The sequence below is a fragment of the Medicago sativa genome, chromosome 6 (genome assembly GCF_051527215.1).
Source record: "Medicago sativa cultivar Bolivia chromosome 6, Bolivia_mono, whole genome shotgun sequence".
NCBI classification, from domain to species: Eukaryota; Viridiplantae; Streptophyta; class Magnoliopsida; order Fabales; family Fabaceae; genus Medicago; species Medicago sativa.
In genome coordinates, this window is record NC_140754.1 from 62816416 (window position 1) to 62835487 (window position 19072).

Below are 19072 nucleotides of genomic sequence, written 5' to 3' on the forward strand. Positions count from 1 at the left end.
GTTGGGCTACTTGAGAGATTTGAGTTTCTAGTAATTTTTGGTGAGTAGAAATGGAGTCTACTTTAGATGTAAGCTTGACAACAGAGCCATTCAAGTATCCAATTTGATTTTTAAGTTCTTGAAATTGCTTGGATTGATCCATAACACATTTTTTAAGTAAAATTTCCAAGCTGGATTTTTGAGGGACTCCTTGGTTGTTTGCATAACCAGGAGGTGTTGTTTGTTGTCCAAAGGGATTTTGAGGTGTTTTGTTATAAAAAAAAATTTGGTTAGGCCTCATCCCTTGATTATATTTATCATAGTTTAATTGCTCGGGACTTCCAACAATACTACCTAGTTGGCATTCAACACCAATATGACCAAGTATTTCACAAAATTCACATGATGGTGAAACAGGAGTAGGTGTGACAACACTTACACTTAATTTATCAAATTTTTGAAAAAGTGTGTCCACCTTAGCAGATAGATGATCAAGGGTAGAAATTTCATACATACCTGCCTCTTTTTTAGAGGTTGAAGGAGCAACATTAGTGATGTCCCTTTCGTAGGTCCACTGATAGTAGTTTTGTGCCATGTCCTCGAACAAAGCATATGCTCCTGTGTATGTTTTATTCATCAAAGCTCCACCTGCAGCTGCATTAACATAAATTTTTGTGGTACACAAAAGACTATTATAAAAAGTGTGAATAATAAGCCACTTCTCTAAACCATGATGGGGACAAAGTCTAAGCATTTCTTTGAAACGCTCCCAAGCATCGTAAAGAGATTCCCCATCTTTTTGAGTGAATTGTGTGATTTGATTCCTTAATTGAACAGTTTTAGAATAGGGAAAGAATCAGGCAAGAATAGCTTGCCTCATTTGTTGCCATGAAGTAATAGAACCAACTTCCAATGAATGAAACCAAGCACTAGCTCTATCCCTTAAGGAAAAAGGAAAGAGGCGCAACCTTACGACCTCTTGTTTTGCATTCAAGGTTCCACTGAGTCTTAAAAAAGTTGAAATATGAAAATTCGGATCCTCAGTGGGTGATCCGAAAAATTGATTTTGCTGCACTAGGGGAATAAGTGTAGGTTTTATTTCAAAATTGTTACCAACTGTTGGGTACACAATAATAGCGTATGGCTCATCTGAAGATGGGATTGCATACTCTCTGAGAGTGCGCTTCTCAGCCATATCGTTATTATTTTATGTTTCCAAGAAGTTACCGATAAAAAGAAAGAAATAGAAAAAGAAAAAAATAATATAAAATAAAGAAAAAGTTTTTTTTTTCAGTCTAATCGTTAAAAAAAAATTAATCAAATTGCAATAACTCCCCGGCAACGGCGCCAAAAACATGATGGGATAAACCGCAAGTGCACGGTTTACCGATGTAGTAATAAAAAGATATCGTTCCGACAGGGAGTTATGAATTCAATTAACCTTCAATAAGGATTAGAAACGAGTTTCAGTTTAAAGTTTGGATTTTTAATTAAAAGAAAAGAATAAAAATAAAAGAGCCTTGGGATTATAGGTTCATCTAAATAACAAAGTCCTTCACAAACAAACCCTTAAACTTATAACTTTACATGAGACCTAATTTCTAAAGACATGTTTCTCTTTGGCCTATCACATCTCCTTTCGGTCTCAGTGAGTGTGTTCCTCCAACAACCACGCCTATTCACATGGGTGATTGCCTTTGGAATCCTTGAAGCTCGAAACTTTATGTGTCTCAAGGTTTGCTAGACTATTCTCATTCGCAATCCTTGTCTAAATTCACTTGTTCGAATATCAAAACTCCGCTTTTGTTTTATGAATTGATATTTGGGATAATCCAATTTCGCTTCTACAATTTGATAATGGTTAATTCATGGTAAAAAGGTAAATTTAGATTAGAAATTAGGGTTACATAAAATTAAGGTTTAAGGCTTGGTTTGATTAGGATTATGTCATTTAGACTTATTCAACAATCCCAAGACAAGAGAAGTCTACTCACTAACGTTCATTGTAGACATAGAAGAAGAGAAGAAGAAGAAGAACATAAAAGTAAATAACAATAAAATAAAAATGAACTTTTATTCCAAGAACAAAGATGATTTGTTGTGATAGCTAGCTACTCTATTTATAGTCTTATGTCGACTTAAAACTTAAGCAACTAATAACTAGAATGTTCCACAAGAAACTAATAGGTAGCTTGTCTTTAAAGCAGAAGCAGCAAAAGGACCAAAGGGGGCGCGCCTCTTGTCATATTATTGTACAAGATCTTCAAATTCTTTGCACAGGATATTTTTGTATGAGATATTCATATTTTTGACATGAATCCTTGCACAATATATTTTTACATGAGATCTTTTATATTTTTGGCACGAATCAGCTCCAATTCTCCTTTCTTTTGCTCCAAGACTCAATCTTTAGAATATTTGTTCCTGAAATATAATAACTTGCAATTGTAGTAAAAGAGTTCTAAAAAGGAAATAAACTTAAATAAAATAAACTAAAATATAATTAAAAAAGACTTACATATTATATTAAAACTAACTAATTATTGACTCATCAATGTGAGCTAACTGAAATGTAACCATAAAATTTATTCATGCATTGCATTCTATCATGAGATAGATGCCCAAGTCTAAGATGCCACAAAATTCCAGAAGGCACTAAACTACTCTCTTTATTATGTAAAGCAAAAATACTTGAAATTTTGGCTATTCTTTGTGTTTCCTTCTTAGCCTTCAAGTAATAAAGTCCATCCACTTCTTCAGCCAAACCAATCATCTTCATATCCTTCTTGTCATGTATAATACACTAATTAGCCTCAAAATTCAGAATGCAATCTTGTTCTTTGCATAACTTTGAGATAGATATGAGATTCACAGCAAATTGTGGCAAGTATAACGCATTATGAATGTGTAAAGAATCAGACAACTTCACATTTCCTTTGTAACATGCCTCCACAATACTCTTATTAGGTAAAGTTACACTAATAGGTTTAATTTCATAGTAACTAATGAACCAACTCAAATCATGACAAGTGTGATGTGTAACACCTGTATCAACTATCCATCTAGTGTCATCAAAATTGCAACTAGCATTACTGGTAAAGAGTTTACCTCCAACATTTACAGTTGAGCTGCTGGCCTTCATCACATTTGTAGAGCCTTTAGCTTCAATGTTGCTTTTCTCCAACAATGCAATCAAATTCTGATACTGATCTTTGGTCAGCATCATTCCACTTTCATCATTTTTCCTAGTGGAAGCATTTCCCTTGATCTCAGTTTCTTCACTTTCAACAAAATTAGCATTAGTGAAAGAATTTCCTCCTCCTCTTCCCCAAATAGGAGGATAGCCATGTTTCTTATAACATGTTTCCACAATGTTATTGGTTTTATTGCAAAAGCTACAAAATCTGAGATTTCCTCTTCCTCTTCCATGAAATAAATTTCCTCTACCCCTTCCAAATTGTCTCTGGCCATCCACAACATTAACAAAACCAGAAGCTGTATCATCTATAGGAGTAGCTACCACATTGTACTGCATCTTTCTTTCTTGCTGCAGTACCATAGAGAAAACCCTATTTATTTGAGGTAAAGGATCCATCAACAACACTTGTGATGTTACACCTTGATAATCATCATTCAATCCCATTAAAAACTTGATGATTCTATCTTCTGCTCTAAAAGCTTTGTTATTTCTCATAGCCAAACATGCACATTGAATTGGACAGGTACATTGAGGCATAAGCCTGTACGGGTCCAATTCTTCCCACAAACCTCTCAAATCAGTGAAAAATTTAGTAACTTTCTTACTTCCTTGTTTCAGATTAGCAATTTCTTCTTGTAATTGAGTAACCCTAATTCTATCTCCCCTCATGAATCTATCTTTAAGATCATTCCACATATCAACAACATTTTCTATAAACACTACACTTAGAGCAATTGAAGGCGAAATAGAATTGATTATCCAAGTATGAACAAGCTGCATATAGTAAATAATCTTCTTCTGGTATAGGTACGAATCCATCCACGAACTTGAATTTGTTCTTCATAGCAAGAGCTCTTCGCATCTTCATGGACCACGCATGATAATTCTCACCGGTTAGTTGAGGCGTAACCGTAACTGTTGAAGAATTCTCTGAAGGATGAACATAGTAAGGATCAAGTGTTTGATCTTGATTTTTATTATTGTTTCTCACCATTGTTTAACCAAAGATTCAATCGAAAAATGAAGGTCACATGATCGAAGAAAATCAAGAAAGAAAAACTCTGAAAAGAACAGAGTAATCAAAACACAATGAAACGTGAATTGATAGAATCACAGAAGAAGAATAAAGGAGAGAGACGAACAAAACAACGTTCTATCTTCATTGTGCGGAAGCAGAGCAAGATTCACTTTCTCTGATACCATCTAAGATTGAAACCGCCATGGAAATCACCATGGATAAAGCTTGAAGCTCTAAGAAAGAAGAAAGAGAATGTATTGATTAAATTGAGAAAATGGTTACATGAGAAGCTTATATAGAAGCTGAAATCTCTAACTAACTACATGCAACACAAATGAAATGTAAATGAAAGTGAAATTACAAATGCACTTAATGTAACTTGCGCGCTAAGTAACTCCTTTATTCTCCTGATTATGTGAGTGCATGTCTTTTTCTTCAATGCTTTCCTCTGATAAACTTATCTTATCTCATAGAAAAACATACAATTTAAGGCGCTCTTACTACAAGTAACTCAATGACCCTATTAAATTAAAATCGAACCTAATTTAAAATAAAGCAAAATAAATGGAAAATAGCCTTACAATTACTTATTAAAAATAAAGTAATAAAACTAGTTAAAATTATGAAGAGCTTTAATCCACCATTTCAACCCTAGACGTTACTCTTCAAACGCCCCAAGTATGTAACCCTTTCAGATTTGGACCAAGCCTCGTTAATTTATTTAAGCCACTAGGATTTCAAAATTCAGCTACCCATATCAATTCAAAACCGATGAACATTGGCATTTCTGTACTGAATGAGAACGAAATGACCATTTATTTAACTATATAATGCATGTGCTTCCCCAAGGGTACTGTGCAGAAATGATAGTAGTCTCTCCATGAAGGGGATTTTCCATTGTAGAAGTTTGAGACTAATTGGGTCTACTTAGTTTGTTCAATGTACACTGTTATATCGGTTGCTTCCGATATGGAGAGATCGCGTCATAAGTAAGAGTTCCAAATTTTTGCTAAGGTTTGGAAAAAACGGCCCCCTCCAAAGTAAACCAGCTTTTTGCTACCCGTGTTTTTGGCAAATAAGCGCTAGTTTGAGTTCAAGTATGCTCCATTTAGCTATTGTTCCATTTAGTCCATTTAGTGTATGGATATGAGACATGTGGCAAACACAACATCCAAGGGCTGATATTAAAAATCAATAAAACAACTCTTTGTTTAATAATTAAAAACAGAAACACGTTGTTGTCATTTCCTAGTCTTACACAACCGTGAATCTTCTGGAATTCCTCTGTCCCTCGCCGTTTCTCCACCCATCGTCGCTGTTTCTGCACCCATCACCGTCGCAATTCAAACCTTTCATCTTAATCTGTATCAAAATTGCATGATTAACACCACTGTCTTTCATTGATATTGGTTTGCTTTTGTTTCCCTTAAATTTGGCTGGAACGTGACTGTAACTCAATTTCTCTCCAGGATGTCAATAGCAAAGGGAAATTCTCAATTAAGATCATAGAAACCATAATGAATAATCAAAAATCAAAATTTCAGATCTAAACAACAATACTCATCAAAATAAAACGATGTGATAGGTGGATATGGCGGCGATCGGTGGCAACAAGGTGGAGGACGACGACTGTCATGAGAGAAGAATAGTTGTGTGGAGAGGAAGTGGGAGCATGGAAGAAAGGATGAGTGTATCAGATTTGTTAATAGTATTTTTTAATAAATAAATAAATACTTGTTTTTTAATTTTAAATATGAGCCCTTGAATGTTATTTTGCCACTTGTCTTGCATCTATAACCCTAAATGGAGTTGTGGCCAAATGGAGCATACCTGAACTCAAACATATTGTGCAATTGTTTCTCAGAAAATATTTGAGTGTTCATCATGTTCTTGAGTGAAAAAATGTAAAAGATGAAGATAATTGTCTTGTTCGACATAATCAAAAAGGTTTTCAAACATCATGTTCTTGAGTGTAAAAAAAATGATTTGCATTTCATAAATGAAAGTTGGTACACCAAATCAAACATACATTGTCTCGTTACTCTTTTCTGGCTGTAACTTGGATATTTCAATCATAAAGAATTTTGTATTTGATTTGTGACCCCTATTTCCTATGAAAAAACTTCTATATATACAATAAGAAGTAACTGACACTATCGGTCCTAAACTATAAGTCTTTGACAAATCCAACATGCTTTCAACGTGCTTTCACGCCTCTTCGCAAAGGATTTGAATTTTCTCTGTCGAAACTGAATGATTTTGAATATGTCAAGACTCATTACAATATGTCGAATGTATCTCCAGACTGACACTAAAAATAAAGTTTTTGCTTCAACTATAATGTTTTCCTGTCGAAAAACCAACATTAAAAATTCAAGCTAATAAATTGCCCTAAAAAATGTCATTTTTGACTGAATTTTGGATGAAAGTGAAGAGTTACATTTTTAAAAACTTTTCCATGTTTCCAAGAAAAAATATCATGACGTCACCATCACCATGACATCTCTTCAAACCGTCTCCAAAGACAATAGTCCAATCTAATATGATGTTTAATTTTCTGGACTTCTTTCTAATTGTCTCCCCGTCTGAGATATTGTTTCTAAGTGATACTCCCTCCGTTTCAAAATATAAGCAAAATTCACTTTTTAGGTTCATTCATTTAATGATGTATGTGGTCCATATTATGAACCATGTACATCATTAAATGAATGAACCTAAAAAGTGAATTTTGCTTATATTTTGAAACGGAGGGAGTAATATAAAAATACAAACAATTAGCTCAGTCAAATATGTAGTCTCAATATTGGCTCAGACTCGATTATATATTTACAAGTACTAGCACATTCAAATACATTATTCAAGGATTGCCTCCTGAATTTACAAGCATTTCAAATAGTGTGTCGATTCTACAAGCTATAAGCAGTTTTGTAAATATATGCTAATAAAAACAACATTCACTAATTATTTGTGTTAGGAATTTCGTCAGAACACAAGGGAAAAAGTAGTTAAGGAGCAAGTTTTTTTACGAGTCAATTTCGACTCAGTTCGTCAACTCTTCTGGTTTGTACCCGTAACTTGATTCGAGAAATACATAAAAGAGCAAGTTTTTTTACTCTTTTGCACCACAATGCTTCTTCACCGTACATCCAGTTCAAAATGAACTATAACTAACTATATTGTCTTTTCCCTTCAATCCATCATCCTTTCCTTCAATCCATCACCGTATCATCTTGAATACATCATACATCATCATTTCCATTTCTTCTTCATCCAGATTGTATGTTTGTTTTCTTTTCCTTGAAACTTAACAGTCACTTGCTCACTTATGATCAAGTATTTTGTCAGACATCTACGATTTGTCTTTAAGTATTTTGTCTAGGTTGTTTAACATTATTTTCATAAATTATTCTCAATTGAGAGAATGATATTAGTTAGATCAGTAGAAGGCTTCGTCAAATGGATACATATAGATTCAAGTCAAAATGCATACTCAAAGTCTTTCCCATGATAATTTCCCTTTTATTACCATATCTTCTCATATATTTAAACTTTATTTATAAAATTACCACAAAATAACTTGAGAATAATTTGAAATCGAGCAACACGTAGGTATTATTGTAGTAGTATTAATAATAGCGACAATCATAATAGGAACAAAAACAGAACAACACAACAGTTTTTCGTACTGCTTCTAAACTTGTCATGATTCTTTTTGTGTCTTTGAGTTTCAATCACAATATCTCACCCATTCCCACAATATTACGCATTATCAAGTTTTACGAAATTCATTTTATTTGTTGTTTCATTTTTAACATGCATGTTTGTGACATTAATCCTAAATAATACTTTAATCTTAGTAGTTCTTTGATTGGTAGACTTAAGGGCAACTCTCTGTTACTATATAAGAAACTTATTACAACAAGTAGAAACTTATTACAACAAGTAATTCCTTTTGTGTATTCCTATACCATCCAACTACTAACGACTTGATTAAAAGTGGCGACCGTAGTATTTTGCTATTAAAAGGGTAAAATAGTAAAATTTTCACGTAAGCCCTCCTAATCTTTTACTTTCCCACCCCTCAAAACTTGATTAAAAGGCTAGCATTATATGGATGTTATAAGTGCATGCCTTTAATTCGGAATTATTTCCAAATAAATAGAATCATATGGATGTTACAAGCATATGGGCGGATTTACCGCCCGTCAAGCCTGGGAACACGGTCGGGTTCAACCCATACTTTCTTTGTATCGCTACAAGAAATTTGACTTATAGTGACGGCCATAATCCGTTACTATAGAGCAAATTTCCTTAACTAAATCCTTATGTCAATGTCAAATGGTTGTCACTGCATGTTTTCCACTTTTACCTACGGACAAAATGTAGGTATCTCGGAGACCATTTTAAAAACATTATGGATTTCTACCTACGGTTGCGGATGTCATTAAAATTTAACAGTGTTTTATTTTATTTTTTATATTTTCTTTTCTACTATATATTCTAAAAATGAATAATTCATAAAATTATCACTAAAATTAGTTTAATCAATATAATAAAATATTATAATCAATATCATTGAAATATGAAATTGATTACTATAATCAATTTTTATAATACATTCTTGAAGTGACTTAACTAGAATAATTCTCACTAACTATATACAAACTATTATACCATTAATCCAAACCAGTACTCAATACTCACAGAAATACTAAATACTAACATAAATCAAAATCTATATATACTCCATTGCTCATTTAGTTTATGGAAACAAAATTTGAATCACTATTCATAATAGCTTATTAGATAAAATGACATAATATCAAATTACAACTTACAATCACTTCATACCTAAAAAAACATACAATCACTTCTACAACAGGGCATAATAAATCAGATTTTAACTTCTGATGAATCGAGTATGTATGAAGGGGTCAGTCAAGCGGTTCGGGTTCTCGGTCGGTTCCCGTTCGCTTGCCCCCCCCCCCCCCCCCCCCCTCCCTAATAGTCCATTAGTGGGTAGGGTGGTCAACTTAGAGGGTGCCTCCTCTTCAGACGTGTCTTCGACAACCTGGCGTTTGTTCGGTCTCCACTTATTGTTGGAGGCGGGAGTGCTTGGTCGCTGGGGTTTCCTTTTCCTCAACCAATTCGGTTGTGTCAGCCCGGTTGGTCCAACATTTATGAGCAGACTGGCTGGACAAATATGGATGGAAGGTAAGATAGATTTGAGTTCAAGTGGCATAAGACCTTCGATCGACCATGGGGCGTATTCTACTCTTACCGAATTCATTCTATTGAAGCGTAACGTAAAACTTCTCATGTTGCATTTCTTTGGTTTGGAAGTTCCATAATGTTGTCTGTGGATTTCTAACAAAGGAAAGCCCCCCCTTTCTTTATGCCATTTGATTAATGAAAATTCCGTGCTGCTCGCCACTCCCCGAGGCCAAGGACGGGGTCGAACCTGCAGTCCGATACATTTCCATTATGTTACCCAGCCAAACCCGCCACCTCATGTGCCAAAGTCAAACGGATTTTCTTCCTTCCCCGCCCCCTTTCTACATATGAGGTGGCGGGCGAAGCACTCTATATGACCGGCGGCGGGTTACCAGAGAAGAGGGGACAACTTCTTTCTACCTTTGCCTTGCTCCATTTTCCTTTTCTGATTTAAAGTAGCAAGCCACTCCACTACTGGTACAGAGGCCAGAAGGTTGCTTCCTCCATATGTTCAGGCAAAGAACATCTAGAAGCTAGCTTTTGTCTTGTAAGATACCATACCTAAGAATAATATAATTAAATTTTGCTTACCAAAGCATAGTGGTATTACTAAAAAAAAGTAAATAAGCAACCATTCCGTTCCAAGTGACATGGCTTTTCACTATTCCTAATTCCTTTCTTGAGAAGCCCATCCAGCCCAGCGGATCCATTGTTTATGCGGCAGTGCGACGTTGCTGAAAAATGGAAGCCCTTAGGTATAGGTTGGAGAAAACTCCAAACAAAAAAGGCCTTATTCTTCCTTATATTAAATATAAGTTTTAGAAAGGGGCATCTCTACCCCCTAAATTACAAGCTAGCGCGCAATGGCTTTTCAGCAGTTGTTGTTTTTTTGCAGGCTCGAAAATATCTCTTTTGCCTCTCCTCCCTGTCTCCATTCTGGTTGATTCGCTTCTTCCTTCGCGCAAGCTCTTGGTTTGCCCCTTTTGTGTTGCATTTTTTTGTGATCCCCCGCTTCAGGTTGCATTTTTCGGATAGCCGGAATCCGACATTGATTTCCAATTTATTTAAATGTCAGCTCCATGTTTTGGGCGGCCCATCTGGTTAGTTCAGCTATCACTGCTGGAAGCCCTTGCGGTTATTCGGCTACGTACTCCCCGTTTGCGTATCTCACACTCCCAAAGCAAAAAAATTTTCTTCATATTTCTTTCGGTCGGTTTCGTGCAGATAGATGTTTGCGGGGGGAGATTGGTGCTCCTGAGGTATGCCTTTCTGGTGGGTTGTTATATTTTCTGTCTATTCCATCCAGTGCCCGCACTGCGTCAGAAAATATTTGTCTTCGATCTCTCTTCGCAACGCAATAAAGAAGTCTAACAGTTTATCTCGGCAACTGTCTTTTAAGTCATTGATCTCATATCTATAAGCAGGGGGGTCTGCGTTCACTATTAAGCCTACGCCCGTCCATTCCTTTCAAGCTTTATCCCGCCCTTAGACTCGTTACGCTTAACGCCCACTTACTTAAAGACTCGTTGGCTCCGAGCTCTATTCGGTCGGAACCTGGTTTGAGAACCTTCTCTCATAGATTCCTTTCACCAAGTCATCGCCAGCAATCAGCTCTTATCCCTTGGTGTGGTGTCAAAGGGCGAGTTCCTTTCTTGTCTTGCCCAAAAACTTGCTTTATTCTCATTGGAGAAAGACTCTCTCGTGGAAAGGTTTTACACATAGGGCCAGCTGCTTTCTTTATCTCGCTTGTCGTTAGTCCGTCTAGCGCCTTTCTTTCAGTCGGGGTCCATCCCGGGGCTTAGACCGCTTGGGTTCTATTTTTCTCGAAGGCAGTCAATGTGTCAGCCATTCCTCTCCTATTAGACTTGTAAATCAATTGCTCTTTTTCCTTCTCTCCCCCTAATTTATTTGACAGGGGCGGATAATACCACTCTATCAATAACAAGAATACAGTAGCAATTCAGTTTCAAATGGTTTGAGCTTGGAAGCAACCTACTATCTATCGATAGGCTAAAACAGGCTGCTATTGGCTGCTTTGCCTATCTATTCTATTATGGCCGGCTTGGAGACATCGGAGGAAGACCGTCATTTCTATTCGGGTACGATCATAGCTTCATTCATTCATTGAACCTTGGGGATAACATTTGCATTGAGGTCAATCACCACACCACCTCTATCCTATCATACGACATTACATGACGCGAGAGTGCATGGTCAACACACACCTACCCAAAGCGCCTACGTTCCGCTTGCAGCCAATACAGGCACAACCTAACTTGCACGAGATTCAACAACCGAAACTACAGGTAGTCCCGAGGGGACGACATCCTCCCATAATAGTTAGCAGTACTGAACAAGCGAGTCATCGGTCGGAGGAAAGAAAACGTCTTTCAAAAAAAGAAAGAAAAAGAGGACATCGCTCTAATCCTTGAGAACTTCCTTGATGATTTAGCAATTGAGAGACGGTTGCGACAAGTAAGAAAGTGGGCCACCCGGGAACTGGAAGATAAAAAGAGTTCCTTTTGGCTTATATAAAAAAATATTATTTTTTTAAATAATTAAACTCTAACTGGGAAGACCCTTAATCACTTCTAGTGGACTATGCATAGGACTACCCACGTAGCGGTGAAAAGACAGAAAGTATTCCTATTGATTCTAAGGGAGAACGAAGGACGGAGTGGAGGATGGAGGCGGATCGGTTGGAACGCGGGCTAGCCAGCCGGGAGGTTCGAATCCTCCCCGATTCCTATTTACTCGATCCATTGTTCGTGCAATCTTAAGGTTCATAGTCATTTAGCTCTTATTACAGTGGTTGACAATGGCTTATGAAAGTGGTACCCCTTTCTTTACTTTAAACAGTGGTTTAAACAGGTTGAATGATACAAGCAGGAAGCAAACAACAGGAAGAACCAAAGCGGGTGTAGATGCTCGTGAAGGAACGGGAGCTGAAGCAATAGGAATTGGTCAACGAGTAGGAAGACTTGGAAATTATTTTGAAAAAGGTGGTTAAGGCACACAGATAGGATACTTTCAACACTCTTGAGGTTTTGGGTTTTCGTCGTCTTGATTAAATTTTATTCTTTCTTATTCTGGTACCTCGATTCCATATTGAGAAATGTCTATTAAATTCCACAGGATTAGCGTATATTATGAAGAAAATTCATAAGAACAACACCATCAACACAGCTCAGATTAGTTTATAGTTTTTTTGTTTTGCAGGTCTTCAAAAATAATATTTAGTCTGTAACACCCATACCAGACGTATCTAGAAAGTCTAGCACGTGTGTTAATATTAGTACTGGATACATTAAAATTTACAACATAAATTACATACGAATGAATATTATACAACAAATTGCGTTCCTACATAAATAACATAAACATCTCAACCATATATATATAATTTCTTCCTTAAAAATCCAAAGCATCATGCAGTGACACGAACGCACCCTTGCTGAAATATCCATCCAACTTCAAGCTTGCATATCATCCCGCTTATCTGAAACAAATAAGGATTGGGATGAGACATAATGTCTCAGTGAGTTCCCCTAATCCTAGGCTATAGGCAACCTCAAGGGGAAACCTACGGTCACCACGTGTCTACATTACAACCTGACGGTTGATTATACGTGTGTGGGGTCTTGCATACTTAGACGGTAGTGCATACTAGAGCCGTCATAATCATATCTCACTTGTTATAGGCTTCTCATCCTATACGTGTCATGGCGGTCGAAAGGGAACCTAGAACCGCATTACCAAGAATAAGATCTACGTATCAAGGCCTAACATATCATAATCATGGCACGATTCTAAACCGGACAATTAGGGGAAACCTAAGATCGTCATCGGTATCATGTTCTTTACTTGTTCTATACATAACTTGAACTTGTCTTATAGCATCACACGCTCTTATACTTAACTTAATCATACGTGCTTTCATTCGTGAACATAATCATAATCATACATAAACGTATCTAAGTTCATTCAATTATGTTAGCGTTGAACAAACAATTATAATCTGGATTCATTTTACGGATAGTCCCGGGTGGAGTAACCCCGAGATCAATCCCATACATGACCGATGTACGTACATCGGACTCCCTCGGTGTCGTGCGGGTCCCTTGCGGCTTAAACCGTTCCTCTTAGGTCAAGAACCTCCCGTATCCCCCTGGCGTGGATAACAATAAACACGAACACCTACATCTTGTTTACTCGGTGATATGCGGGTCCCTTACGGCTTGAATCGTTCTCATCATGAGAACCCCTTGTATCCCCCTGATGTGGATAGCAAGAGACATGCCACCTACATATCATTAGTCATGGTCTTGTCGTGCATATAAGTTAAACTTAATCATACATACATGTTTACCTCGGAACCTTGATCGATCCGATTAGCAGTAAATACATACTTGTTCATGCTTGCACATACTTATTCATAGTGGAGAGATTAACTAATCAATCCATGGCTTAACATACTTTCTAAACACTCTAAACATATGCGAAGAGCTTATAATTCGCATCTTGTCATTCTAAGAATTCATACTAACTAGCTAGTTCTCGACGACTATGTCGAGGCTCTAGTTTTCCCTTGCTTAATGATTAATTTACTACCCGTTCCATGACGTGATTTCTCTCGTATGCCATGCCTTACTAACATACTTAATATTTGCTTCACAACATATGAATCATGCTTTCTTTGATCATCATTTAGGACCTTGGTTTGAGGGGTTTAATTTATAAAAGACTGCTTGAAGAAAACTTGAGCCGGGACATGCCAACATCACGCGAAACGAACAAACAGAGCACTGTGCCCTGTTCACTCGCCTCGCGAGTAAGCTTGCTCGCCGTGGCGAGTAGTTGCTCGCAGTTGCGAGTTGGGGGCAAGTGGTACCCCCATTCGACCTTCTAACTCGCCGTGGCGAGTAATAGCTCGCCATGGCGAGTAATGACAGTCCAGAACACTTAAAAATGGTATTTTTGACCCAAAAACCTCAAACCAAGTGTCTCTAAGTATTTTGGAACATAATTGATCATACGAAACTTGTAAAACATGCATATGGCAAGTATTAGCATGTATAACATGCATAGCATAAAAAGGGGCAATTAACCATATACATAAAACCCTAGAATTTCATAGTTCTCATAATATACTAACATGACATAACATAATCCCAAAGGGTGGGAAATCTATCTATGGAACTCACCTAAAACAAGTTCTTGAAACATCACTATGAGCCAAGCCCAAACATGCCAAAACCCTAGCTTTGTCCCTCTTTGCTTCCTTTGCTCAAACCATTACTTTCTTGATGTCTCTCTTGCAATCTAAGACTCCTTGTCAAGCTCAAAGCCATGCTCCAAACATCACCCTCACTCAATCACCAATCAAACCCTAGGTTTCCAATCACTTCTTCAAGAGAAGAAATAGAAGAAATCAAACATAAATCATACCTCCTTAATCTTAAATGATCATAAAGGAACAAGTTTAGAAGCTTACCATGAGAGGATGAAGTTCCATGGAAGATTGGTGAAGAGGAAAAGAGATGGGTTTATCTTCATGAGAGGTGTAAAAGGAAAATCAATCCATAACCAAGCTTCTACTTGTACAAGAGACCATGAGAGAGCCCTTTTTATTTCACTAGCCATGGAGGAAAGAAGATTTGAATGATTTGGTGGAGAAGGAAGGAGATGTGCGTGAGAGAGAAGAAGAGAGAAGGGAGAGAAATGTTTTCCCAACTTAGAAAGAGAAAGAAATGAGAGAAATGAGATATTTTTGGGATAAAACCACATAAATATCCTTCCCCACTTGAAATTACCATATTGCCCTTGCCTTAAGCGTGTTTAATACAACACTGATACTTTATCGGTATTATACTGACATGTCATAAAATATTAACCATTAACTTTCTCTCCATGAATTAAATTCATCTGACACAGTCGACTGGTAATATCTCGATACTGTCAGGCGGGATATTACATAGTCAATGTTGTAATTATTTGTAGTTTATTATTTGAGATGATTCTCTGTCATATTTTACAACGCTTGCAACATGTATCATAAACGACATATTCATCCGCTAGCTATTCAACGAAGAAGATAAAAGGCTAAGCAAACTTTGTTGACATTCTAACAATAAAATTCATTGTCCATTAAACGTAAGAGCAAACAAACTCAACCCTTTCGATAGTATTTAGTGGCCCTCCCAACTTCAGATGGTTGGATTTCAAGGGGAGTAAACTCAACTTTCTAAATTTACTCCCCACGAAATCCAACCATCTAAAGTTAGCCCCACTAAAGACCACGGAAAGGGTGGAGTTTTTTTGGTTGTATGAAAAAGGGACAATGAAGTTTAATGTGAGAAGGTCTATGCAATCTGCATAGCCTTTTATCTTCAGGACTTAAAAGCTGCCAAATAAATCAGTCAGGCTAAAGCCAGGTTGAAATAACAATTATAGGATAAAAAATAAAGGAATTGGTTGGCGAAGAATCCATTTTTCTTTTGTTGAAGGAAGATAAGATTACATGGTTTGTGGGTGTAGCACGTAATGAGAAAGAAGATATTCTAAACAGATAACAAAGACATGTAACTTTATAGGGTTAGAATATAGTTATGGGGCTAGCCACAAGGCTTCTTCGTGCGATCCACATGAATCTATATCTTTTTAAATTAACTTCTTATTCAGATTTAGTGGGTTCACAAGAATGTAGTTTTGCTTTATAAATGACTTCTTCCGGTTTGAGTGAACAAAAAGTGATGCACCATTCACACATACATTCTTATCTCTTTCACACAAATTCAGAAACAACAAAAGAAAATTAAAACTTGTTATGAATTTATTGGAAGTTCACAAAGTAAACTGACTTATACAAGTCTTTCTAACTTATAGATAACAAGTATGAACTTAGAGTGATAACAATAGCCAATACTATATATATGACAATTGAATACCCTAAATTACCACATAAAGAGTTAGAACAGTGAGAAAGAAAGTGTTAATTAACTCACACAATCAGAAACATTGCAGCTAGATTCATACGGATGATTCTTTATTAAAAGCATATTGATATAAGCAAACACAATCAAAATAGCAAATAGTTACCCAGTATCCTTTTGACTCAAGCTTCAAGAAAAGATCCTGCTGTCAAATTTGAACCACAAGAGAGATCAACCGGGTTCCAACCATTGTTTCCCAATTCATGGCAGTGCAGCAAACCCTAGCAATTGCAGCCATCAAATTAGTTAAACTAGACTTTTCACCCGTGCTATCGCACGGGTCTGATATAGATGAAGATTATTTTTGAACAAATGATTTTTTTAAATTGCTAGTTGCGACTAACATGTATGACATTTATATTATATTCGCAATAAGACAATCGAATATAATGACATGAAACAAAATAAATTTATCACAACCTTACACTAATATAAGATTTTATCTTACAAAAGTAGTCTAAGTTATAAGTTTTTGCTGGATGGGGTAATAGGAACGTGATCACTACTTGATATTTTTTAGACAACTTGATCACAACTTAATCATATTAATGTCCTCCACATGTTTGATTGTTTCCTCTGTGATCCAATTCAGTTCACTCTCTATACATCCAATAGCTTATTTTGTTGTTTCAAAAAAAAAAAAAAAACCAATAGCTTGTCGCAAAAGTGTGTCTAGGAAGCGTATTAATGCATTGTTCAATATCAGTGATTTATGATTTTTAAGATTGAATTAGTAATGTGACATAAACACACTTCAGTGGAATACAATTGTATTTTACTCTTTATTCTCTTTCAATTTTACTAAAAGTGTGCCAATTGATTAGGAACATACCTAATATGCAAAACCTGTAGTTTTTGAAAACTTGGAAATAAATTGATACTTCACTTGCTGTTAAAAAATAAATAATTTGATACATCAGACAACAATAGAACCCTTATAAGAGTGTGAAAGCCACTGATCCAAGATGACATCACTTCACTATAAAAAATCACGTGGGAGTGCTCTTGGCTTAAAACAATATGACTTTTTTAGGAGAATTGATGGTTGTTCTTTATATAGTTAGTAAAATTAATGTATTAGAATATTTCAGCATAACTATAACTATAGTTTACATAAGTATTCAACACCAATAAGTTGGTCACGGACTTACACCATTACAATGTGGGAAAAAGAGTGTTATAACACCAAAGCCACTAAAAAATTCATCAAGACACATTATTTGCCTCAATTGAAAGAAACTTGATCACTTATACTCAGCAAACTATACAGAGGCAACTTCTGCCACAGAGAAGCATGAGTTGCACAGTTATAAGGCACCTCTCACAAAATACAACAGTCTAAATGAATTCGGCAAGCTGAAAAACAGTGATATGGATAGTCTGCTAGCTACGTCTCTCTTGATTGATACATCAACTCCCCACTGAAGATACAATACAGCAACTAAAATCCTGAAACAGTATGCATATATCAACACTGCAAAAACTACAACACACCACTCAGACAGAGCAACTCCAACTCGAAGACAGGCTAAATCAAAGGTAAAATGACCAAACTATCATGACTTGACTTCCCCTTTTTTGTATAAGAAAACATGTCAAAAACAATAAGATTAAAGAAAACATGTAGAGCATCTCATCAAATATAGCTTTAGTTGACCACATTATGCCAGGTTTTGGTTGTGATATGTCAGGGTAAAAACAACATACTCTATTATCATATATTTTTTCTCTATCGAGACATGAAAAACTCAGGGCATGTGAAAAAGTAAAATACATCAAAACAACTTCCAAAATTCCTACAGGAACCAAAAAAACATGATAATAAGCCTCCAAATTATTCATCAATGTATATCTAAAGACTAAAGAAAGCAAAATATAATCAAGCATCATTCTCATATTACGACAATGACTTCAACATAAAGAGATGCAAAACTGGAGTAGCAAAGCTAAAAAAAATACATAATTGTGCCATAACATCTGAAACCAAATTGAAGAAAACAAAACCGACCTTAACAATTCTGCGAACCTGCTAATGGGCAACCACAAAACTCCAAGCAGAAAAATCACTAAGGCCACAAAACCAGTTGCTTGTCCCACTTAATATCAAGAGTAGAGTTTTATATTCTTAGGTTACCTCTAGAAGACAGTAGTGAAGTTTACAATCTTTCATGTCACAATGAAGCCTGCTTAATCAAAGGTTTATCCCAACAAACCGGGTGAAATGGAAATTGTGTAGGAGTTTATTCAATGGATAGAAACATAACAACATAAGACCAACTAAAGCTTCATTCCAATGAGATAGAAAAAATAAATAAAAAATTAACATAATTACATAAACAATAAAACTTATATACAACTGCATTATGTAGAATAACTTCCTTTTTTATAACTATGCACGAAATCTTATGATAAGATCCACCGCAGGTATTAACACAAAAACTAATCCAATTGAATTTAGTAATAGTTGATAGCAATCATACCAAATATCAAATCCGTTGAATCATCATAGTGTTTTAGGAGCTTGGAGCACTAAACATATGTACAATTAAATAAGAGTAATTTCAATGGAAAGAACTTCAGTACCTGGTTCCCTACAGTACTCACCTACCGGTTGTTGTAGCACTGCCACAATGTTCCCATCTCCCAAATACATATCCGTTGCCAAGAATC

General features: G+C 36.1%; 1 protein-coding gene and 1 non-coding gene across 2 annotated transcripts; one reads left to right on the forward strand and one right to left on the reverse strand.

Moving 5' to 3' along the window:
* The first annotated feature begins 704 nt into the window (after positions 1-704).
* On the forward strand, positions 705-811 carry LOC146916186 (small nucleolar RNA R71). Its single transcript, XR_015017122.1, has one exon. It is a non-coding gene; the product is annotated as a small nucleolar RNA R71 (small nucleolar RNA).
* A 1971-nt stretch (positions 812-2782) lies between these two features.
* On the reverse strand, positions 2783-4172 carry LOC146916187 (uncharacterized). Its single transcript, XM_085721566.1, has 2 exons — positions 4006-4172; positions 2783-3902 (listed from the first exon to the last, which is right to left on the reverse strand). Exons 1-2 carry the CDS (start codon positions 4170-4172, stop codon positions 2783-2785), a joined length of 1287 nt encoding a protein of 428 aa, XP_085577692.1.
* Positions 4173-19072: the final 14900 nt, after the last annotated feature.

Bases quoted from the DNA above. Each gene is read 5' to 3' on its own strand.
- LOC146916187 (XM_085721566.1), bottom strand. From the start codon at position 4,172: ATGGTGAGAAACAATAATAAAAATCAAGATCAAACACTTGATCCTTAC. The intron at 3,903-4,005 runs GTTCGTGGATGG...AATTGCTCTAAG, and splicing joins GCTATGAAGAACAAATTCAA to TGTAGTGTTTATAGAAAATG.